Source organism: Camelus bactrianus, chromosome X (genome assembly GCF_048773025.1).
Source record: "Camelus bactrianus isolate YW-2024 breed Bactrian camel chromosome X, ASM4877302v1, whole genome shotgun sequence".
NCBI lineage: Eukaryota > Metazoa > Chordata > Mammalia > Artiodactyla > Camelidae > Camelus > Camelus bactrianus.
In genome coordinates this window covers 76,152,429-76,174,213 of record NC_133575.1, presented here as the reverse complement: position 1 = coordinate 76,174,213, position 21,785 = coordinate 76,152,429, and the positions used below count along the sequence as shown (strand labels likewise).

At 38.2% G+C, this 21,785-nt stretch overlaps 1 protein-coding gene and 1 long non-coding RNA gene across 3 annotated transcripts in view; one reads left to right on the top strand and one right to left on the bottom strand.

Moving 5' to 3' along the window:
• LOC123615698 (uncharacterized) overlaps positions 1-21,785 on the top strand; it is a 229,252-nt gene that overhangs the window by 174,885 nt on the left and 32,582 nt on the right. The gene's annotated exons all lie outside the window — the stretch shown is intronic.
• LOC105065942 (uncharacterized) lies at positions 13,057-14,912 on the bottom strand. Its single transcript, XM_045513819.2, has one exon. It carries the CDS (start codon positions 14,910-14,912, stop codon positions 13,401-13,403), a length of 1,512 nt encoding a protein of 503 aa, XP_045369775.2. The 3' UTR covers positions 13,057-13,400.

The following is a 21,785-nucleotide window of genomic DNA, read 5'->3' as shown; positions in this document are numbered from 1 at the left end:
CTGTAAAATAAAGGTAATCCGTAAGCCCCACTGAAAACAATCCTGCCTCATTGCTATGTCTGAGTAAACTGATTTTGAGATTGTCTTAGGTGTTGACCATTTAGAACCTTGGGGAATATTCTACCCATCTTCCTGTTATTTAAGAAGAAGTTCTTAGAAGTGAGACTTCATTGACTGGAAGAATGAAAATTTCTTAGAAGTGAGAATTCAGTGACTGTGTTAGTTTTTTATTATTGGTTGACCTGAAACTAATAGACTACCAGATATTTTTCCAGCAAAGATAGGTTTATTTAGGATCAGCAGAGAATTGTCATTCAGGGTCTGCAACAATGGTGAGCCATGTGCAAGTCCTCACACAGGAAGAGAAGGCGAAGCTTTTATAGAGAGGAAATGGAAGTTGGGAAGACTCTAGTAAACAAAGAGTCCATGGCTTTTCATTGAGTCCTTGCCAGGGAAAGGATTCTTGCCTCTTCCTGTTAGGCTCCATTATCTCTCAGGACATGAGAGCTCCCCCTGCCGGTCTCCCAACTCTATTTAATTGAGGTTTTTGTTTATTGATTTTATACACTGCTTAACAAATTACCACCAACTTAGTGGCTTAAAAATAACATTTATTTATTTTCCCAACAGTTTTCATGATTCAGGAATCTTGATATGCCCCAAACTAAGTCAGAATATCTCTGTTCAGCCAAAGGATCAGAGATCTCAGGATCTCACAAGGCTGCACTCTAGGTGTTGACCAGGCTGTGTTCATTTCTGGAGGAAACGGGCTGTGATATTATGATTTATAATTTGAAAAAAATATGTTGGATCTCTACCCACTGTTCCTGGCACAGAGCTCCTAAAACCCTTGGAATTTTCTAAGCGGTGAGAGCCAAGAAGGTATCTTTTGTTATGCTGGTGACTTTTAGAAAGAAGCTAAGAATAGAAGCTGGTTGCCAGGAGAACCTACCATGTTATTAGAGGGTTGGAACTTTCAGTCCCAGCGCCTGACCTTCTGGGAGGAGGAAGGGCCTACAGATTGAGTTCAATCACAATGGCCAATGGCTTACTCAGTCAAACATATGTAATGAAGCCTCCAAAGAAATTTAAAAGGATAGGATTCAGAGAGCTTCTGGGTTGGTGAACGCATGAAGATTTGGAGAGAGTGGTGTGTTCAGAGAAGACACGTGCCCTTTCCCCACGCCTAGCCCTATGCATCTCTTCCATCTGGCTGTTCCTGAGTTATACCCATTGATAAGAAACTGGTAATGATCTAGTAAGTAAAATGTTTCTCTGAGTTCTGTCAGCCGCTCTAGCAAATTAATCGAACCTAAGGAGGGGGGCATGGGAACCTCTGGTTTATAGCCAGTGGGTCAGAAGCGCAGGTGATAACCTGGACTTGGAATTGGCATCTGAAGTGGGGGCAGTCTTGTGGGACTGAGCCCTTCCCCTGTGGAATCTGATGCTATCTCCAGGGAAATAGTGTTGGAATTGAGTAGGAGTGTAGGACACCCAGCTAGTGTCAGAGAATTGCTTGGTGGTGTGGGAAATCCCCACCACCCATTGGAATTGGTACTAGAATCGGCAGAAATCTGTTCCTTGCAATTACAGGACGAAGGTCTCTACTTTCTTGCTTGCCATCTGCTGGAGGTCACATTTAGCTCCTAGAGGACCCGGTAGTTCCTTGTCACCTTGCCTGTTCACATGCCCGCTCACAACATGGCAGTCTGTTTCTTCAAAGCCAGCAGGAAAATACCTCATTCTCATCAGCTAAAATACACTCTCACATAAAGTCACATAACCCCGTTGCCATATGGCACTACATAGTGAAGAGAGTCCTATACCATCCTTTGTTGACTAGAAGAAAGTCGTAAGTCCTGCCAGCTCCCAAGGGGAGGACACTGTACAAAGGCTCAACTCATAGGGAGACATCCCAGAATCCCGCCTCTAACAACGACTAAATAAGGCAACATCCTAAGCCTCAACTATGCCTCAGAGGGAAACACGGTAAATGGAAAATAAAATCAAGAGGAAGAATTTGAATAACTTTATCACCATGAAAAAAACTCAGCAGTAGGAGGAGAAAGCTCCTCAAAATAAATGTCAAGAAGTGTTATTCAAAAAGCCAACTGAGTTGTAGCTGGATGAAAATATTAAATATGTATATCACTCTCTGATGTGGCAATTAACATCTTTGGGGACTTTTTCGCCACACATAACATCTGTTGATATACTCTATTTACATTTTATAATGTTGGAAGATGACCAGTTGGGTGAGAACTAAGAAGATTTGCTTTGATGATTCGTATTAGTGATTTTTTTTGATTTCTTAAGTACTTAAGTTTTGGGAAAACATAATTTTATAAGAAAATATAAAAATCTATGTCATGGTTTAAAGCAGGAGGAGTTAAAAACTGCACTTGATTTCTGAGGAAGGTTTCTCTGCTTCACTAACTTTCAGAAGGTGGATCGCTAATAATAACTGGCCATAGGATAGACTCAGCCTTGAGTCCTTTCCCATTCAGCAATCCCAGTGCATGTCATATGTGATCACCAGATTTTATGGAATGAGATGATTAAACCAGTGACCCTCTCTGCTGTCGTCTAGATTGTGCACATTACTGGGAAGGCAATGTTAAGCTTGGAAGTATGTTATCTAAAAACTGAATCCCCGTGCTCTGATGTGAAATACAGAATATCAGCCCCTCCATGTCATAGTGGTAGGGTGATTGACACCTTTGCAGTTGATTTGGCTCTGGTTAATCCTAAGCAACCTAAAGTTAGTCGTATAATCAAATAATTGAGGTTTCTAATATTTTCAACTGGCATCCCTTAGACTCTCGGTTATATGGTTTGTCTATCCTCTTAACCCAAAGCATCTTCTATAAAGAAGTAACTGTCAGAGAAAGAAATAAACTTTTTGCATATATATATGACATGGGATATATATTATAATCAATTTCAGTAGGTGGTCTGTTGACTGCCAGGCCTTCCCCACCTGTAAATGTCTCATGGATGTCTTAAAGGGTTATGGACATTCAAGGATTTCTAAGCATTCGACTTATTGTGATTTTAATGCAATGCTGTTAGAGAATTTATATTCCATATAACACGATCAAAAGCCCCTTCCTTTGTTTGGCCTTAGGGAAGGTAACATCAAAGTTAGATCCCTTTAGATGGCTCTGGGTGTTGAATATATTTAAACCAACTGTCAGATGATGCTCTTTGCAATATGACCCTGAATGTGCAGCCACTCATTTCTTCTTGTACAATTTGGTTTGAAGTCAGAAGAGTCCTGTGCCTAAACGCATGAAAAGAGTTGGCTTCTGTATCGCTCTGGCACAATTACAAATTCAGTAACTTTAACAAAATGGATGTTTTGTTTTTGTTTTAATTTTTACACTTAATTAATTGGATTCCATAAAAAGATTCACATGGCTTAAAGATGAACAAGTATAAACAGAGTGAAAAGTCTCTCTTCTGCTCCTGTACCTAGTTCCTACCTCCCATTTTGCATTTAACCACTGTTAATTTGTTTATTCTATATTTTTCCATGTCACTATGCATTGGCTTAACTTCTGCATTTCTATTCTGCTGCATTGATCTGTCAGTCAAGTCTTGTAACAACACGACTGTGTTTTATTTTGGGGCTTTATATTAATTTTTAATACCTGGTAGGGTTGGTTTCTCCCGCTTGCTCTTCTTTTTTCAGTTTTTTTTTCTGATTATTATTTGTTAATTTTTCCATATGAACTCTTGAAGCAGCATGTCTAGCTAAAAAAATTTGTTGGTATTTTAAATGGATTACATATTTTTAAGTTGATTCAGGGAAAACAGAGATATTAATACTATTGTCATTGTCTACAGAAGCAAGGTAAATTCTCTGGGTGATAGATTTGCTGATAGTGCTAAAGGACAAGTGAAATAAAATTTTCCAAGTTTCTGGCTTAGGTTTCTGGATGAATGCAGGCTTACAACCAAATAAATTATAGAATATATAAAAATAATCTAAATCAACACTTTGTGTGTATGTGTTGGGGAGAGGGAAAAGAGGGGCAATAAGTTCACTCACTTTTTACTTTTATTTGGAAGTAATTTCAAACTTTGAGATAAGTTCCAAGAATAGTATAATGAACCCGTACCCTTTACCAGATTCGTGTATTAACAGTTGCCTCACTTGCTTTGCCTCCCTGGCTTCCCCTCTCACACACACACACACACACACACATTTTCTGAACCACTGGAAAGTAAGTTGCAAACATTATACCTCTCTACCCCTTCATTCCTAAATACTTTAGTCTATTTCCCTGGGTTATACAGTAAGGCTGTGTTGTTTATGCATTTTATATACAGGAGTTTGTATCTGCTAATCCCAAACTCCTAATTTATCCCTCCCCCATTCCCTTTGCCCTTTGGTAATCATTACATCAGAAACCAACACAATATTATACATCAACTATACATCAATAAAAATAAATGAATAAATACTTCAGTCTGTATTTACTAAGAATGAGGATGTTCCTTTCCTCATCTGCCATCCGTATTCTTACTATGTTCACTTTACCCAATCATATATTTTTAGTTGGGAACAATTGTTCAGCCTTTCTTTGTCTTTTAAGATGTTTACGGCTTTGAAGCATGCAGAGCTTTAAAAATAATAATGTTCTTCATTTTGAGCTTGCCTCTCGTTCCCTGATGATTAGATTCAGGTTATACACCCTGGGGTGGAATACTACATAAATGATGTGTCCTTCCTGGAGTGTCACATCCCTAGACACACGGTGTACATCTGCACATTATCAGTGATGTTAATTTTATCATGTAGATGAAGTGTCGGTAATTTCTCAGTGGTATAGTTACTATTTTTTTTTTCTTGCAAGTAATAAGCAATCTGTGGGAAGACATTTTAAGGCCATGAAAATATCCTACGCCTGTCTGATCAAGCTGGCCCCTCCAGATTTAATGTCCATTGATAATTTTTGCCTCAATCAATCTTTACTATGGTGGCTGCAAATGATGATTTTTCTGACTGTAGCAGTCCTTGCAGCTTTATCACGGATTATTAGTCCACTGTTCATCTGTTTATTTATGTGTTTATTTATCGATTTCTTATTATGATAATGGATACTTCTTCCATGGTTTGTAATTCAGTGATGAATTCATTTTAATCATACTGTTAGGGTGCCTCTGTGGGTGTGCTTTCTCTCCAGCTAAATTGTAATCTTCCCACCAGTGGGAACTAAGCTTCGGTTCCCTGGCTATTAAATTTCTTTCTTCCTACACACACACACACACACACTCTCCCTCTCTCTCTCTCTCTCTCTCTCTCACACCCACACAAACCCCTAGTCCAGAACTCTGTTTACAGAAGTCACTTACTAAAGACTGAACAAATGACCAAATGTCTTGAGGGTGCTGGCAGTGACATTTGTAGCTGCAAGCCATAGACATCGTGTAGGTGCCCTCTGCCATCACTGTCGTGACCACCAAATAAAATATTGGAAGGTTAATAATGGATCCCTGTGATGACTGTTTAAAATAGTGTTAATGGAGAATCAACATTTTTATGTGAAGTATACTTCAGAGGTTATCTTCAATAGAGACCCGAATTGTAGCATGTAATTAATTGTGCACATTTCCCTCATACCTCAAACATTCATCTTTGCTCCTATCGTGTATGAAAAGTCACATAGCTAAGTTTGGGCTCAGTTTCTTTTACTGCGCTATAGTGTCTAACGCTCCTTGTATTGCAATATTGTTTTCTGAATGTAAAACGTGCTCAGATTCTCATTTCCTACCTGAATCTCCCTGGTTTGTTTCTCATATGGTACTCTCTAAAGCAACAGAAACAGATAATACTTTTTTCCTGATAACCTCAAATAGGACATTGACTTTGGAGACAGCACATTGTAGGTGGATTAAAAACAAGTCTCTTTTTTCAGTTAATTTTCAAGAATATGAATTTTTCCTTTATTATAGCAATTGCTTGCGCAGGCTCTCTAGAGTTCAGAAGTCCTTTTGGAAAGATTGTCTTTGTGAATATGTATATACAGACAACGCATCTTTCTCTGCCCTGCCATATATCCGTTCATGTAGGATACACACAAATATGGTTTTTTTCCCCTCCATCTACTTCATTTGTTATTTCCAAGGTGACTCAGTGGCAGAAGGAGTATTTCAGTTTCAATAAGTCCCTGTTTTGTTGTGATAGCATTTCCCCTCTTCTGTCTTAGCAGAGTTTGTGGGAGAAGGCTTTCTCTAAAGACATTAGCTGATAGTAGTTATTGTCTTAAGAGACTTCTGAGTCCCTGTTCCGGGATTGTAATTCACTCTGTCTCTAGCTTCTAAAACAAGCCTCTCCTGACAATTGTGTGTGTGTGTGTTTGTTGTGTATTTCACCGAGGAAACTTCATCTAATCCAACTTCTGCTTGCAAACTTCAAGTATGTCCTGAAGCTTTTTAGACACACATACAGGCACATGGGCCCACGTTAGTGGAAGTACTGTTTGAAAGAAAAATCCGTAGCCAAAAAATTCCTAGCTTTGGATCCAGCTTAATGTTAACACAGATTGTGTGGCTTAAGAGTTACCTCTTGATAAATAGGTGGGGATACCAGTTAGGAGTAACACATAAGCTGGTATAGTTGGCGATGACATTATTCTAGCATTTTTAACCTCATTATCTTACGACAGAGCCAAAAGGTAAAGATAATTCAATAAAGAGCATAAATATATCAGAGTTAGGAATGTTTCCCAAGTGCAACATCAAGAAATAAAGAGTTCAGTTTGCTATCTCTCTTCAATTTTTCACAAACTTGCTCTCCATTTCCCATTTATATCTTGGGGATATTTGAAAATAATATTTGACAAAGCTTAAAGATGAAGCTTCCTGACACCAGACGAAAGAATGATTTTTAGTCCTTTTAACCCTAATTTCATTGTTGTCCCCTCTTCCCTCCTTTTTTTGGTCCCAACCCGACACGGTTTTCTACAGTATATTTTGGGTCAGTTGAGCATTCAGGACCAAACATCAAAAGTATTCTATCATCTTTTTTTTCTTGAAATTTGGCTAATTCTTTTTCATAGAAAAACTGAGTGTCATGGCCGTTCCACAATCTGAAAATGTATCCTTTATCTACATTTCAAAGCCGTCTTTTGTTCTTCCATTTATTTTTACACTTGTTACCACTGCCGGCTCACCTCACGTCCTAACCACTTTGTGTGTAATCTGTGTTTCTGAACTTTATTCTTATCTGTGCTTGAATACTTTTTTTTTTTCTTAGAAGACTTTGAAAATGTTGGTCTATCTTAGTTGGCACCTGATCTTCTGCTAAGAGAGGCAGTGCCATCTAGTAAAAAGCGTACAGACCCTGGAGAATTAGAAAGAACCGCATTCACTGTCTGAGTCTGCCACTGACTTGCTGTGTTTTCATACACAGGTAACTATGGCTTCCATATTTATATGATATAAACAATTATCTATTTTTTCACAACTCATTGCGAAGGTTAAACTAAATAAGATAACACATACAAACATCTAGTTTGGGTTAGGCAAATAGGTAGTACTTGGAATATGGTAGTTACTAAAATTTTTATTCTCACTGTTGTATTTTGCTTTTTGCTTTTCTGGCGTTTTTGGTTGTTTTTTAAGATTGTGAGAACAGGGGAAACTAATCAAACTGCTCTACTGCTTGATATAAGGAGTCGCAAGCAGATTTCAGTATTGTCCCTGATTGCCTCCAAGGGCTAGGAAAATTACTCAAATCTTTCTTTCCCTCTGTATGGGAGAAATAAATCATCTACGTAGGGAGTACTGATGGCTATTAGCTGGTTCGTTTTCTCCAAAGATGTTGACCTTACAGTAATCTATAAATACTATGTGGCAGTAGTTACTTCTTTTTCAAATGAAAACTTTATTAGGGTTTTAATGAATCAGTTAGAAGTCCTGTGTGTTCATGTTACTGTTTAAAGGTAATCACAAAAGTGAATTTCAGCAGAAAAATTCTGGAGACAGCTACCATGTATCTTTTCCCTTTCAGCAATATCTTCTTCTGGTTTTATTTTTTTAGGTGCCTTTTTAGCACTTCTGTGACAAGCTTTCCCCCAAGCAAATCAGGGAGTATCAAAGAACAGTGGGGGCTATTAAAAATGGTATTCTGGAACATCATTCTGATTTCCCTTAGGGAACCATTTTGACATTTTATCAGACTGTGTCTAGCAGTCTATGGAGCTTTTACTTATATTTAAGACTCAAAATCCATAAAAATTTATTGTATTTTTTGTTATATTTGCATTTATATAGATCCTTTAATATATTTCATATTATAGTTCTTTTGCAGACCAATGAATTATATAGTTTTATGGCAAGGACTATAGCTAGCAAAATTGACAGCTATTATTTACAAAAGTCCCCCTTTTACACATTCCTGCATGTGAGAAGGAATGTTGCAGATTATGGAAAAGTGTAAATGGAGAGGAATTAATTAACACCTATCAGTTGCTGTCTTTCAATGTCAACAGTGATCTTAAAACGTATTATACTGAATAAATGGATATTAAGGGATTTTTATCAGCTCAGGCAACCAACTACATTCATCTCAAGTATCATCACATCAGACCTCCCTTCCATAGTGTGAGTATGGGCTTTTGGCCAGGACATATTTCTAGAGGTGGCAAACATTTAGTCACAACTTGTACTTGGACTCTTGGCTATAGAAGGGGTGCTTGAAAGCCATGTATCACGCAAAAGGATTCTAAGCAATCATTAACATAAATTATGGAATCCAGTCTACTTCAGGGCTAGCTTCACAGCAGACAATTGGGAAGATTTACCATGTATTTGTAAGAATATAGATCGTGGAATTAGCAAGCAAAAAATTTAATGGATTAGGGGAAAGGAAAAAAAGAGAGACAATTTATAGAAAATGTAATTTATCCCATAAATTAGAAGTTTTACTATTTTCTAAATTCAATTCCATCCCCAAGGTCCATCTTTTTCAAAAATACTGCATGCCTTACAATACTAACGTCTCATAGTGTGTTAACTAGCAGGAACCCTGCTAGTTGACACAGTGGGGGTCTCCTCTGCTTCTCTGAAAATAGATGTTTGATCTTCTTTCATATAACTTAAATTCAATCGAAATATGCTTCAAGGACTACTATAAAAATTTTTAACCGATGCTGTCTTACACAGTTGAGGATCTTTGAGGGTATGTATGAAGTAAAAACTGACTGGTTCATGTGTGAATATTAATCCTGTAATCATAAAGCCCTAGTTTTGAATGAGCTCTTCGTGTGACACTCATCACAGAATTACAAATCTGAAGGTTCAAAGGTCCCTGCCATAGATTGAATGTACCCCCTCCCCTCAAGTTCATCTGTTGAAACCCAGTCCCCAGTGTTGATGCGATTTGAAGGTGGGGCCTTTGGGAGGTGTTTGGCAGAGCCCTCAGGAGTGGGATTAGTACAGCAAAAAATAGCCAGTTATGAACCAGGAAGCCAGTGCCAGATATGAAATCTGCCAGCATCTTGATCTTGGACTTCTATTTCATTATCTCCATGGTGCTCATATCTGGTTCATCATTAGAGTCCATGTGAGGAGTTTTACAAAACAGATTCCTGGTTCCAAACCAGACCTACTGAATAAAGTTTTCCAGGAGACGTAGAGTGCAGGATTTTTTTTTTTTTCTAGCACCTTCTACGGAATTCTTATGACAAGTCAGGTTTGAGAACCATGGATTTAGACCAAAGACAATCAGATTTGGTGGAGTTTGATCTCTAAGTACATTCAGAGATGGGGATTCCACTAGGTCCATAGATAATGTGTATTTGGAATTAATTACAGTGTCGTGACATCATTTTACACGTCTTTTTCCTGCAAAACAAAACTGTAGACTCTGGCTTGACTCATCTTAGAAACTGCCATCCAGCCTTGCTCTCCTTTAGGAGCTATTCAGAATGTGAAAGGGTATATTGAATTATGCCCCAGGCACTTTTTCTCTATAATAACCCAGCCCCCTTAAAATTTTTTCTTACAATCCTATTTTCTCTTCTTCTGAGGAATCTAGTTTCTCCAAATATGGATATGTAGACACCAACAGCATACAAACTCTGAGAAGAATAAAGTTGACTCATAACTCGTCTTACTAGAATATCCATTTCTAATGTCAGGAATTTAAACTTGGATGTTTCAGTTTTGGTTGACCATTAGGGCATACAGTTGTTACTACACATGCATTTCTACAGTCAGTCCAGGCCTGATGAAAATATGATGCAGCCATTGTCCTAAGAATAATAACAAACCCTTTTGAACTGGGACTTTCGTATCTTTATTTTTTAAGACAGCATCTAAAATATATATATATATATATGTGTGTATATATATATATATATATATATATATATATATATATATATATATATATATAAAAAACACATGCATGACTGTCTGAGGGTTGATTGGACCACTGTGAAAGAGTTGATTTGACATAACTGACAACATTGCATAATCTAATTTCTAACAACTAAAATAACATCCTTGAACTGATCATGAGCCCCCCCCCCCAAGAAAAATAATGAATTTAAACTAATTTGTTGAACTTATCTAATAGGCTGAAATCTGAACCAAACCTTACTTTTTTTCTACTGATTTTTCTTTAACCTAAATCAACAAATGAACCAACTGGAACTGGAAAAAATAAGCTTACATAGTTTCTAAAACTGAAATATCAATACAGAACAAAACTGAAATATCCAAACATCTGCCACACTAATTCTGAAATTGGCTGAAACTTTATTTAGTTTAATTCCTTAGTTCAAACAGCCCAGTGTGGATATACCTACATTTTGTCTGGTTCAATAGACAAGTTAATTCTCAGGGGGAGCAGAAACCAAAGCTTTTAAGCAAAAATCATCTAGCTTCATCGAGTTAACTCTGGTAAAATAAAGCTGGTTCCTCCTGAATACTTTCTGCCAGAGGCATTGGTACATTTGTCTTTTGTCCGAATACAAACAGACTCACGATTTCAACTATTAAACAATACCATTTAATTGGTGAATTTCTTTATTAGTTTACCTGAGGATTCTCTTTTACTTTGTGGCAACACATCACACCTGTTTTTATAGTGTTTCCTAAAACGAAAATAAACATTATCAAACATTATGTGGAACAATATTTAAATTAACTCAGTTGATTGAGCCCCTGATATCTTCAGACGGAGGTTTGATATACTTTAGTACCAAAGGGCGATATGCATCAAAATCTCCATTGCAAGCCTATTCTGGTGTGTGTGTGTGTGTGTGTGTGTGTGTATAAAACACCTGATTTCTGTGCAGTTATTTCAAGTTTTCAAAGCAGTGTCACATCTATTATTCCATTTAATCTTCATATTTTTAACAAAGTATGTTTCCATATTATATATTTAAAGTTCCCTCACCATCAAAGCAATACAGCTTGCTCAGATATTGAAATAATAAACATTTCCTACTAAAAATAAAAATTACCACCTCATGTTTCCTTTACGTCGCCTTCTCCTGTTTCTTCCTCTTATTCATGGTGGTAGATATACTTCTCAGTTTTGCTCCTGTGTCATCATTCAGTATTTGTTTTTAAGTTCCTACTACGTGCTGCGGCTCTAGTTTACTGTCTAGCTGTCTAGTTGGCTGCGTGCTAAGGAGAATACAAAAGAGTGCAATATGTTTGGCCTCCATATATTTGCATTCTAATAAGGAAAGTAAATACATACAATTCTTTCTAAGTAAAATTGACTTCCTCCTCACATTTTAAATTTAGTCCCACTGGAATCTTGGCTACCTGTCTGTTTTTCCTTCTTGACAATGAATTACCTGAAGGCAGAAATTGCGTCTCATTGATTTTCAAATCCTAGCATGGAGCTCAGTGGTAGGCCTGTACTAGAAGTTTGCTGTTTCATGCACTCCTGTTTTAAATCCTATTTCGCCTTACTGACTTAAAGGTAGAATTCAACCCCCCAGCATGTAATGTAGGTCCTTTGTGATTTAGGTCTGCACTGGCCTCTTTGATAGCCACTAGCCACACGTGTTGAGCACTTGAAATGTAGCTAGTCTCAACTGAGATGTGCTGTAAAAGTAAAGATTTACACTAGATTTTGAGGACTTAGTACCAAAGCAATGATGTAACAGGTCTTATTAATAATTATGATCTTGATTACATGTTCAAATGACATTTTGGTTATATTAAATGCGGTTGATTATTAAAATGAATTTCATTTTCTTTTTGCTTTTTTAAAAAAAATGTGGTTCTTAGAAGATTTGAAATTACATATGTGCCTTGCATTCATTTCTGGCAGGAAGAATCAAGCCTCTCCTCCCACCTCCTTTCCCTTATTTTCCACACAGATGTTGTTTCCACCCTCAAAAAGTCTCTTTGCCCTCTTCCAAAAGTGCGTGCTAACTTCCTGCTTGGATGCCTTTGCGTGTCTGCTTGGCATTCTCTTTCTTCTTAGCACAGTCCATTGGCAAAGGCCTACGCACTGAGCACCCCCTTGGACCACTCCCTTTCAAGACCTGTTTTAGATGCCCTGTGTCTGTAATACCGTATCATCCTTCACAAAACCTTATCTAGGACTTACCACACTGTATTGTGTTTCTTGGTTTACTTCTTTTTTTAAAAAACATTTTTTTAAGCCAGCATTTTATTTTACTTGGGTCTTTTCTGTTTGTTTTTGGTGTGTGTTGGGGGAAGGTAATTAGGTTTATTTATTTTTAGAGGAGGTAAACCCAGGACCCATGCACTCTGCCGCTTGAGCTATATGCCCTCCCCCTCTTGGTTTACTTCTGCCTTTTAAGATTGGAACTGATTCTGAATCTCCTGCACTGAATACACTTTCTGGCTTAGAATAACTTTTAATATTTGTTGAATGAATGTAAGAAGGACCTGATTGAATAGCAAATCTAAAGGGAAACTTTAAGGTCTGAGTGGATAGCTCTAACCCAAAACTACCACCCTAGACCAAAAAAAAAAAAAAAAAAAAGACCCCAAATTACCCCACTCCCCTCACCAAAAAACCAAAACAAACAAAAACCACCCTAGATCAAAAAAAAAAAAGACCCCAAATTCCCCCACTCCCCTCACCAAAAAACCAAAACAAACAAAAACACCAACACAAAAACAGAAGCCACTACAGAGTTGCATATTAAACTAGTAAACATTTATTTTTGAGAAAACATTAACTTCCATAAAAGTCTCAAATCCTTGTGTTATCTTCTTGTTGCTCCAATGTCAAAAGGTTATGGGGGCAAAAAAACTGATTCTTCTGAACAGCTGGAAGCAGGTGGAAAGTCAGTATCAACATCTTACTCGACAGTCATTTCTTAATTCAGTAACGTAACTTTTCCTTGGAGAGCACTGTTGTTCTCTGGCGGTGGCTTCATTTGCCATCTTCAGAAAGGCTGATAAATTCCCTGGTAACCACTACCATAGGGAGCCGCTTGGTTGATTTGTACATTGTAATTAGTAAATGCATTTCCAAACGCCTGTGGCCCACTGGTACAGCCAGGAAAATATTCTCCACCATAGGTATTAAAAACTGGCTGATCATTGTAGGGATTGTGGACATTACCATACATCTGATCAGAAAAATTAAACCCTTCATTATTGGCAGAGAAGGGAACAGGAACAAACACCGTAGAAGGGCTTCTGCCTCCTCCCACTGCCCCGAAAGCATTTGGGCTTGCTCCACAAGGACTTGCAATTGCTCCCCAAGGATTTGGATTTATTCCAAAAAGATTTGGATTTATTCCGAAAGGACTTGGATTTATTCCGCAAGGATCTGGATTCACTCTGCGAGGATCTGCATTTATTCCATGAAGATCTGGATTTATTCCACAAGGATTTGGATTGATTCCGCAGGGATTTGGATTTGCTCCGTAAGGAACTGGATTTATTCCGCAAGGATCTGGGTTTGCTCCGTAAGGAACTGGATTTATTCCGCAAGGATCTGGGTTTGCTCCGTAAGGAACTGGATTTATTCCGCAAGGATCTGGGTTTGCTCCGTAAGGAACTGGATTTATTCCGCAAGGATCTGGGTTTGCTCCGTAAGGAACTGGATTTATTCCGCAAGGATCTGGGTTTGCTCCGTAAGGAACTGGATTTATTCCGCAAGGATCTGGGTTTACTGCGCAAGGATTTGGATTTATTCCGCAAGGATTTGGATTTATTCCGCAAGGATTTGGATTTATTCCGCAAGGATCTGGATTTGCGCTGTAACGATCTGGATTTCTTCCGCAAGGATTTGGGTTTGCCTGGGAGCCTGTTCCTCCCCAGCGGTTGCCTAGCCTGGTAGATAGACCATCTCTTTCTGCCTTGTATTTTGCCTTCGCCTGTTTTCTCGAGAATGCAATTTTAACCTCACACCGCCCGGAGCCAACTAGATGGTACCTGGTTTCTAACAGCTTCTTGACTGGTGTCTCATCAGTATAGGTGATAAAACAGAAAGCTCGTCTTTCCTTTGTTCTTGGACACACCGGAAGCTCGATACTCTCGATCACGCCAAATGCCTCAAAGTATTCTCGGATTTTTTCTTCAGACAGCTGAGGGTTCAACCCCCCAACGAAAACTTTTTTGTAAGAGAACTTCGATTCCAGGGCTTTAGCCCGCTTCAGATCGATCTTTTTGCCATCCACTTTGTGCTCTTTAACTTGGAGCACCTTTTCAATGGTGGCATTATCTTTGAAAAGCACAAATCCAAACCCTCTGGTGATTCCAGTGTCGGGATGGATTTTAATAATAAAATCGAGGATCTCACCAAATTGCTTCAAGTATTCGAAGAGAGCTTGCTTACTGATACTGCGGGAGATTCCACCAATGAACATTTTACTGGCATCGTACTGGTTCTTGCTGGCTTCGATTCTGAACCCCTCAGGGAACTGTGGTATTTCGTTGATTTTGTTCATGGCAAAGCCGATGGCGTCCATCTGACGGCGGTGGCGGCGGTGGCAGCGGTGGCGGCGGCGGCGGCGGTAGCGGCGGTGGCGGCGGCGGCGGCGGCGGTAGCGGTAGCGGCAATGGCGGCGATGGCGGCAGTGGCGGCGGGGCGGCCGCGGCGAAGTGTGGCTTGGGCTCAACTGCCGGAGAGGGGCAGTCTGGGAATTGGCGACGTGGTGACGTGAGACGTGGAACCATGGGACTGAGTAGTTCCAATTGTGACGTAGGCGGTAAGGAGACTTCCTGGTTGTACCAAAGCCGGATTGGCCCCACAGAAGTCGCTTTGCTTTTGGGCTTGATAGTTTTGCCCTGAAGGCAAAAATCCTAGCCCATCAAAAGGAAAGTTAGTCACGAGCGACCTCTGCTCCTTGGCTGCTTCTCTTCAGGCTGCGGCTCTTTGAAGTTTTGTTCGAACTCATTAGGTCTTTCAAAATGGAGACTGCGCCTCTCAGTGGCCACTTGTTCAATTGCTGTCCTTTACTTACATCATTGTCATATTTCACTTAAGTCTTTGGGGGGACAGGGATGCGAAAGGAGGTGAGGGAGGTAGACTGGAAAATAGAATACAGGGAAAGCACAATGCCTGGAGGTTATGCTAAAGGGATGGGAAAGCACAATTTTTTTTTTTTTTGTTAAATGACAGCTTTGTTGTGGTGTAATTTACATACCACCCTGTTCACCCTTCTGTTTTTTGTGTGTTTGTGGAGTTGCAGTCACGATCAAGATCTAATTTCAGAAACTGTTTGTACCCTGTCAGAAAAATTCTGTACCACATTAATCAGTAGTCACTCCTCATTTTCCCCTTAACCCTCCCAAATTATACAATAGGTGCCTGGTTTCTTTGACTTAGCCCTATGTTTTCAAGGGACATCCATGTTGTGGCATATTTCAGTATTTCATTCTTTTTTTATGGCTGAGTAATCTTACATATTGTATGGATCTACCACTTTTTTTTTATCCATTTCTCTAAAATTAACATTTGAGAGCATTGATGTTGTTATATTATTCCATATCTGTGTCATAGTTAAAACAAGTGTAAGGGACCTTTCTGTCAGTTATTAGCATTTCTGATTTCTGGCATGGTCAGTGTAGCTAGGATTTGTCACTATTGTTCAGATTGTTGAGATAGTATTTAATATTAGCTTAACCTCTCCTTGCATCTGAAGAAAAAAAGTCAAATTTTTGAATGCTTAGTTTGTCTACTTCTATGCTTGGTCATTGCCTATCCAGTATATCGAGAAATTTGTATTTGTCTTCTTCCTTTAAATATTAGCTTTTTTTTGAGGGAAAGGTTTTTAAATTCCTCCACAGCACCTCCCCCACAGACTGCCCCCACATATCTGACTCAATGAATTTCTGACACTATTCTTTTAAACAAAAAAATTTCTATTGTTCATAATAATACCTGTCTATTTCTCTCTGCAAACATGTGTACAAACCATCATTTGGAGATAAGAGACAGGGAACTGTATTTTAAAAACACCCTCCATGAAATTAAACCATAGGAGAAATGAATTATTTCACAACAAAGGAAAAACTAAAAACTCTCAGGGAAAGAAAGTCCCTGGCTCACACTTTAATTATAAACTATTTGAAGCCCCAACTGCTTCCACATCTCAGATGCCATATCCCTGTGCCTTTGTTCAGTCTGAACATTCTTCCTCAAATGCCTTTGTTTTTTCCTCAGCCAACCACCCCACCCCCATTCTGTCTGCCTAAGCTCCATAGCCTCCTCTGAGAGCAACCCCTCTGTGAACCAATCACACACTTTTTATACAGCTTTATCAAGGTGCATATATATGTATCTGTCAGTGAGCTTCTCAGGGACCGGCATGGTACCATCCTTAACCTAAAGGTTTCAACACAAAGCTTAATACACATAATACCTAGCAAATTAAAAAAAAAAAAAAAAGGAACTCATTAAATGCTTGTTGAAATAAAATAAGCAGGGGAGTTCTGAGGGCCACATTTTTGAACACTCTTGATCTAACTGGCCTCTGGGAAGATGAACCTGTTGCAGATTACTTCCTGAATATGCTGGAGATCTGACCTGTCTTCTTATGGAAGAGACTGCAGTTTAGAAATGTTCTTATTTCTGGGTCATTTGCTAACCAACTGAGACAACCCCAAAGAAACCAGCATTCCCTTTAGCTGCAGCTTTCCCTAGAATGGGAATCTTAGGGGAGTTATACCCTCTGTGGTTCTAAGCTAATGAGGTACCTTGATGGCTCGTCAGTTACTTGTGGCTCTTTTTCTAATTAGACCACGGCTGATGTCATAGTTTTCACCCCCGTGTGGGCTGGTTTGCTTTATTCAATTATGTGGCTACAGGCTGCACCCATGACCCTTGTCCTCGGCCCTGCAAATGCACGTTCCTGGTCACAAGGGGCTGCTGGGTCTGAGCATGTTAATGAATCGGTGAAAAGACAATGCTCACTTCTGGATCCACAATTCAAAGCATTTAACCTACTGATCTTGGGTCAATAGTGTCATCTCGGTACATGAAAGACAACGCATTATTACCGTAATTACTTTCGAGGCAGTAAAAAGGAGCATTTTTTTCAAAAGACTGTGTCTACTCCTGGTTCTCTAATGAAAATAATTATGCTCACTGAGATACTCTCCTCCCACACACATGCTCCATGAGCTTGAGCTGTCCAAAACGTTTTAAAATGACTCCTTTCCACTGTAATGTCTAAAGAAATTTAAATCCATACTAGTCAGCTTTAGTTTTCCATAGTGATAGTGCCACACAACTTAATATATATTTTAGGTATTGAAATATTGTCATCAGATTCCTGATTTTAACTTTCCTCATGGAGCAGTCCAGTAACAATAATTCTGACTCGTAATTTCTTCTTATTCCACATTAAATCAAAATGTGTATATTAGAGAATTGCAGGAACTGGACATTTCTTTGTTAAGAAATGAATAAATGAATGAATGAATGTCAGGTACCCCGACAGCTATCAAAGGTATTTTACAAAGGTGGACTGCTTATAAAAAACAAACCCCGTAAATCAAAGAACAAGTGGCACAGAAGCTAGGAATATAAAATCAGGATTTGCTGCTTTGGGGGGTAGGGGGACGAAGTGCTGTAAGACATGCAGGCTGTCATAATTTTTGTATTTTAGGGGACATGGGATGCCTGACTTGGGTTTGTTTTACTGTGATCTAGACCATGCCTGCAGTATTTATAGCTCTTAATTTGATTGTCCCTTGGCCGTTAGTATCTCATTTATAATTGTTGGAGAATGGGGGATAAGATGAAGGATGGCATATGCCTTTAGAATTAATCTGGCTCTCTTCTCATGGGACTCAACCTTGGCAGGAGGATGCTGTGGGACCCATAAATCAGAAGGGTAACCTGGATGTATCCTGATTTGATATGCTGGCATAGACCTGTCTCTGTGGTAATACGTTCTTTAATGCTCTGTTGAACCCGTTCTCTTTAGTGAAATGAAAATGCATGTGTTTGACATACTTGGTCTAGTTGGTTGTTTGATAAAGTGAAATTTCCCTTACTCTTTTTCCTCTCCATTTTCCACAGAAACTGCCCGTGCCCATTACTTAAATTGAGAGTGCTAGCAGATAGTCTGAAAAATGATCATTTAGGAAACACTGTTCTCTCCTAACTTTGAATGTATCCACATAGTCATCTATCTGAAGTACGCTGGACATAGACTAAATATTAATTTGACATCGAAAGTTTTTTTTAAATTTTTTATTGATGTGTAGTTGATTTACAATGTTAATTTCAGGTGTATAGCAAAATGATTCAGTAACAGATACACACATATACACACACACATATATATATCTATTTTTTTCTTCTCAGATCCTTTTCCATTATATTTTATTATAAGAAACTGAATATAGTTCCCTGTGCTATACAGTAGGTCCTTGTTGTTTATTTCTTTATATATAGTAATATGTGTCTGTTAATCCCCAACTCCTAATCTGTTCCTCCCTGACCTTCCCCTTTGGTAACCATAAGTTTGTTTTCTATCTGTGAGTCTGGTTTTGGTTTGTAAATAGAATTTGTATCTTTTTTTTTTAGATTCCACATATAAGTGATACCATATGATATTTGTCTTTCTCTGTCTGACTTACTTTTCTTAATGTGATAATCTCTATCTAGGTCCATCCGTGTTGCTGCAAATGGCATTATTTCACTCACTTTCATGGTTGAGTAATATTCCATTGTGTGTGTGTGTGTGTGTGTGTGTGTGTATATATATATATATATATATATATATATATATATATATATATAAAATTTGATACAATATTATATTTTATATATCATATCTTTATCCAGTCATCTGTTGTGACATCAAAAGTTTTTAACAGCTGAATCCAGCTGCTGGACTTCTGCCTGGATAAGTCATTTAAAAAGCCCTTTTTGCCATCTGCAAAGGAGGCCAATGTGCCTGGTTATAGGAAGACCACAGAAATGTGGCAGTTTCAAGAACTGATTGACAAGACACATGTAGATATTCAAACATGCATTTGTCTTGAGAATATCACTTAAACTAGACAGTTCCATTATGCTAATCTCAGACTCGATTGAAAGGTTTTTTAAAAAAAGAGGAAGGATTGGTAGACAGGAAGCCTCCTCCTTCACCATGCACTGAACAATATGCAGTGTATGGTAAAGGGAAGTCTACTGAGATGCCCTCGGTGTCTCCCAGTTTTCCTTAGAATTCTGAAAGCCTCAAAGGCTACCTGGTTGCAGGTTTGGGTAGGATCTACCACAGGAAGAATGGGAGTCCACTCCCCAAGCATCTATGTATAACCTGGAGAATATGGGAATGACAGTGTGTGACCTTGTATTTCTCATTTTCCCTCTTCATCTTCTCATTAGCCAGTGTCATTTCAAAGAACTGGAGATGCCCTATGGATGTACAGATAAAAAGACAAATTCCAAAATAGGCTTTTTTTTTTTTTACATGTAGGTCAGAGTTCCCCACACCTGTTAAGTTGAATGAAAATTCATAAACTCTGTAGACTATTTTGATATTTTGCCTCATTTGTTTATTTACTTTTGTGACTTTAACATTTTGGTAGAGGGGAAAAACTCTAGCTGCCAACTCTTTTTTTTTTTTTTTTTTTCCTTTATAACAGTCATTTGGTGGAAGGGCTTGGGTTGGATTTTTGGATTTTTTTTTTTTAATTAATGGAATCTGTATTACTTATACATGAATTTCTAAGAGTCATAAAGGTAACCATGCTTGCACATGAATCATGCAAATGTAGAGTTGTTTAGACATTACTGTCATGCAAACATAGATAAGAATATATGAAATCAACTTATACACTGTAAGAATTATGTGCATATAATACTCTTTGAAGACTTATAAAGAGTATTTAATTATTTATATACAGTCGTCCCTAGGTATCCTCAGAGGATTAATTCCAGGGCCCCCTTCTGATACCAAAATCCACAGACACCCAAATCCCTTATATAAAACGGTGTAGGATTAACGTATAACCTAGCACATCTCCCTGTATACTTTAAATCATCTTTAGATTACTTAATAATATCTAATATAATGTAATTGCTATGTAAACAGTTGCCAGCACACGGCAAATTCAAGTTTTGCTTTTGGGAACTTTCTCAAATTTTTTTCTTCCAAATATTTTCAATCCGAGTTTGACTGAATCCATGGATGCAGAACTGGCAGATATCGAGAACCAGCTGTACTATTTAATGTGAATTTCTTTCTAGTTATTTTTGTTGGGTCAAAGAAACATCTATATTTAAATATTCATAGACTCTAGTCTTTAGCCTAAGGAATAGAAGTACTGAGAGGAGATTTTTTTTCCGTCATGCTTTTTTTTTTTTTTTAGCTTATAAATAATTTTTCACATATCTCCTCTAGGGAAAAATACACTGACCAATAATTTCCCCTTGTGATTATTTTATGAGTGTAATTCCTGATTTTGTAAAGAAGAACATGCTTAAAAATCAAAATATACAATCTTGTATCTCATGTCTAAGCCTCTTCTAATTACGACCCCCACCCAAATCGAAGCTGATGACACAAAGAACAGTCGCAGAGTCAGAATTGCAGAGGTTTGTGCAAAGTGCATAGGGCATGCAGAAAGGATTCAAGAATACAATCAATACCAATTGAGGTGGTATTGAGAATAGTCTGACAGAGATGGATAAAGGAAGGCTAGTCCTGCTCCAGTGAAACCCCTGAGTCAGGACATAAGAGACGAGAGGGTTTAGGTCCATCTAGAACTAGAAGATTCAGAGATAAGAAAACTTACAAGGATGTCTTCTGAACCAAAACAAAAAGATGAAGATGAACACTGCGTCTGTTAGTGAGAAATCAGTCATCAGTTATAACGAATTTTAGGCTTTTCACTGTTTCCTTTGGCAGTGATTTGCTTCTGTCTACAAGTATTATCTGCATTAAATGACAGCAGCTAAATAATCCAAATGTAAAGGATTTATGCCCATCCAGTTGCTTTTCACTTTTTCTTTTGACTTGTTCATGCAAATGGCAGGCTTTATAATTCTGAACAGTATAATTCCCAGTATTTTTGTGAATGTGGGGAGCAAGAATCCTTATCTGGCAGTTCATTGTTTTTTTTTTTTAATCTGCCAATATCCAGCTTATTCTTTTGCCAATGTGGAAGCTCTGCCTGCAGTCAGCTATACAGGTTTGTTTTGTTTTGTTTTATGTTTTTCAATCTCTGATGATCAGGGCTTCTCTATTTTCCTGTGACAATTTAATATCAAAATTATCTGTGCCTTTCCTCTGTAGATATTGTTTCCTAATAGATTGTCTGTTCCAGCCTTAATAACCATTCCCAGGCTTGTCAGAGAC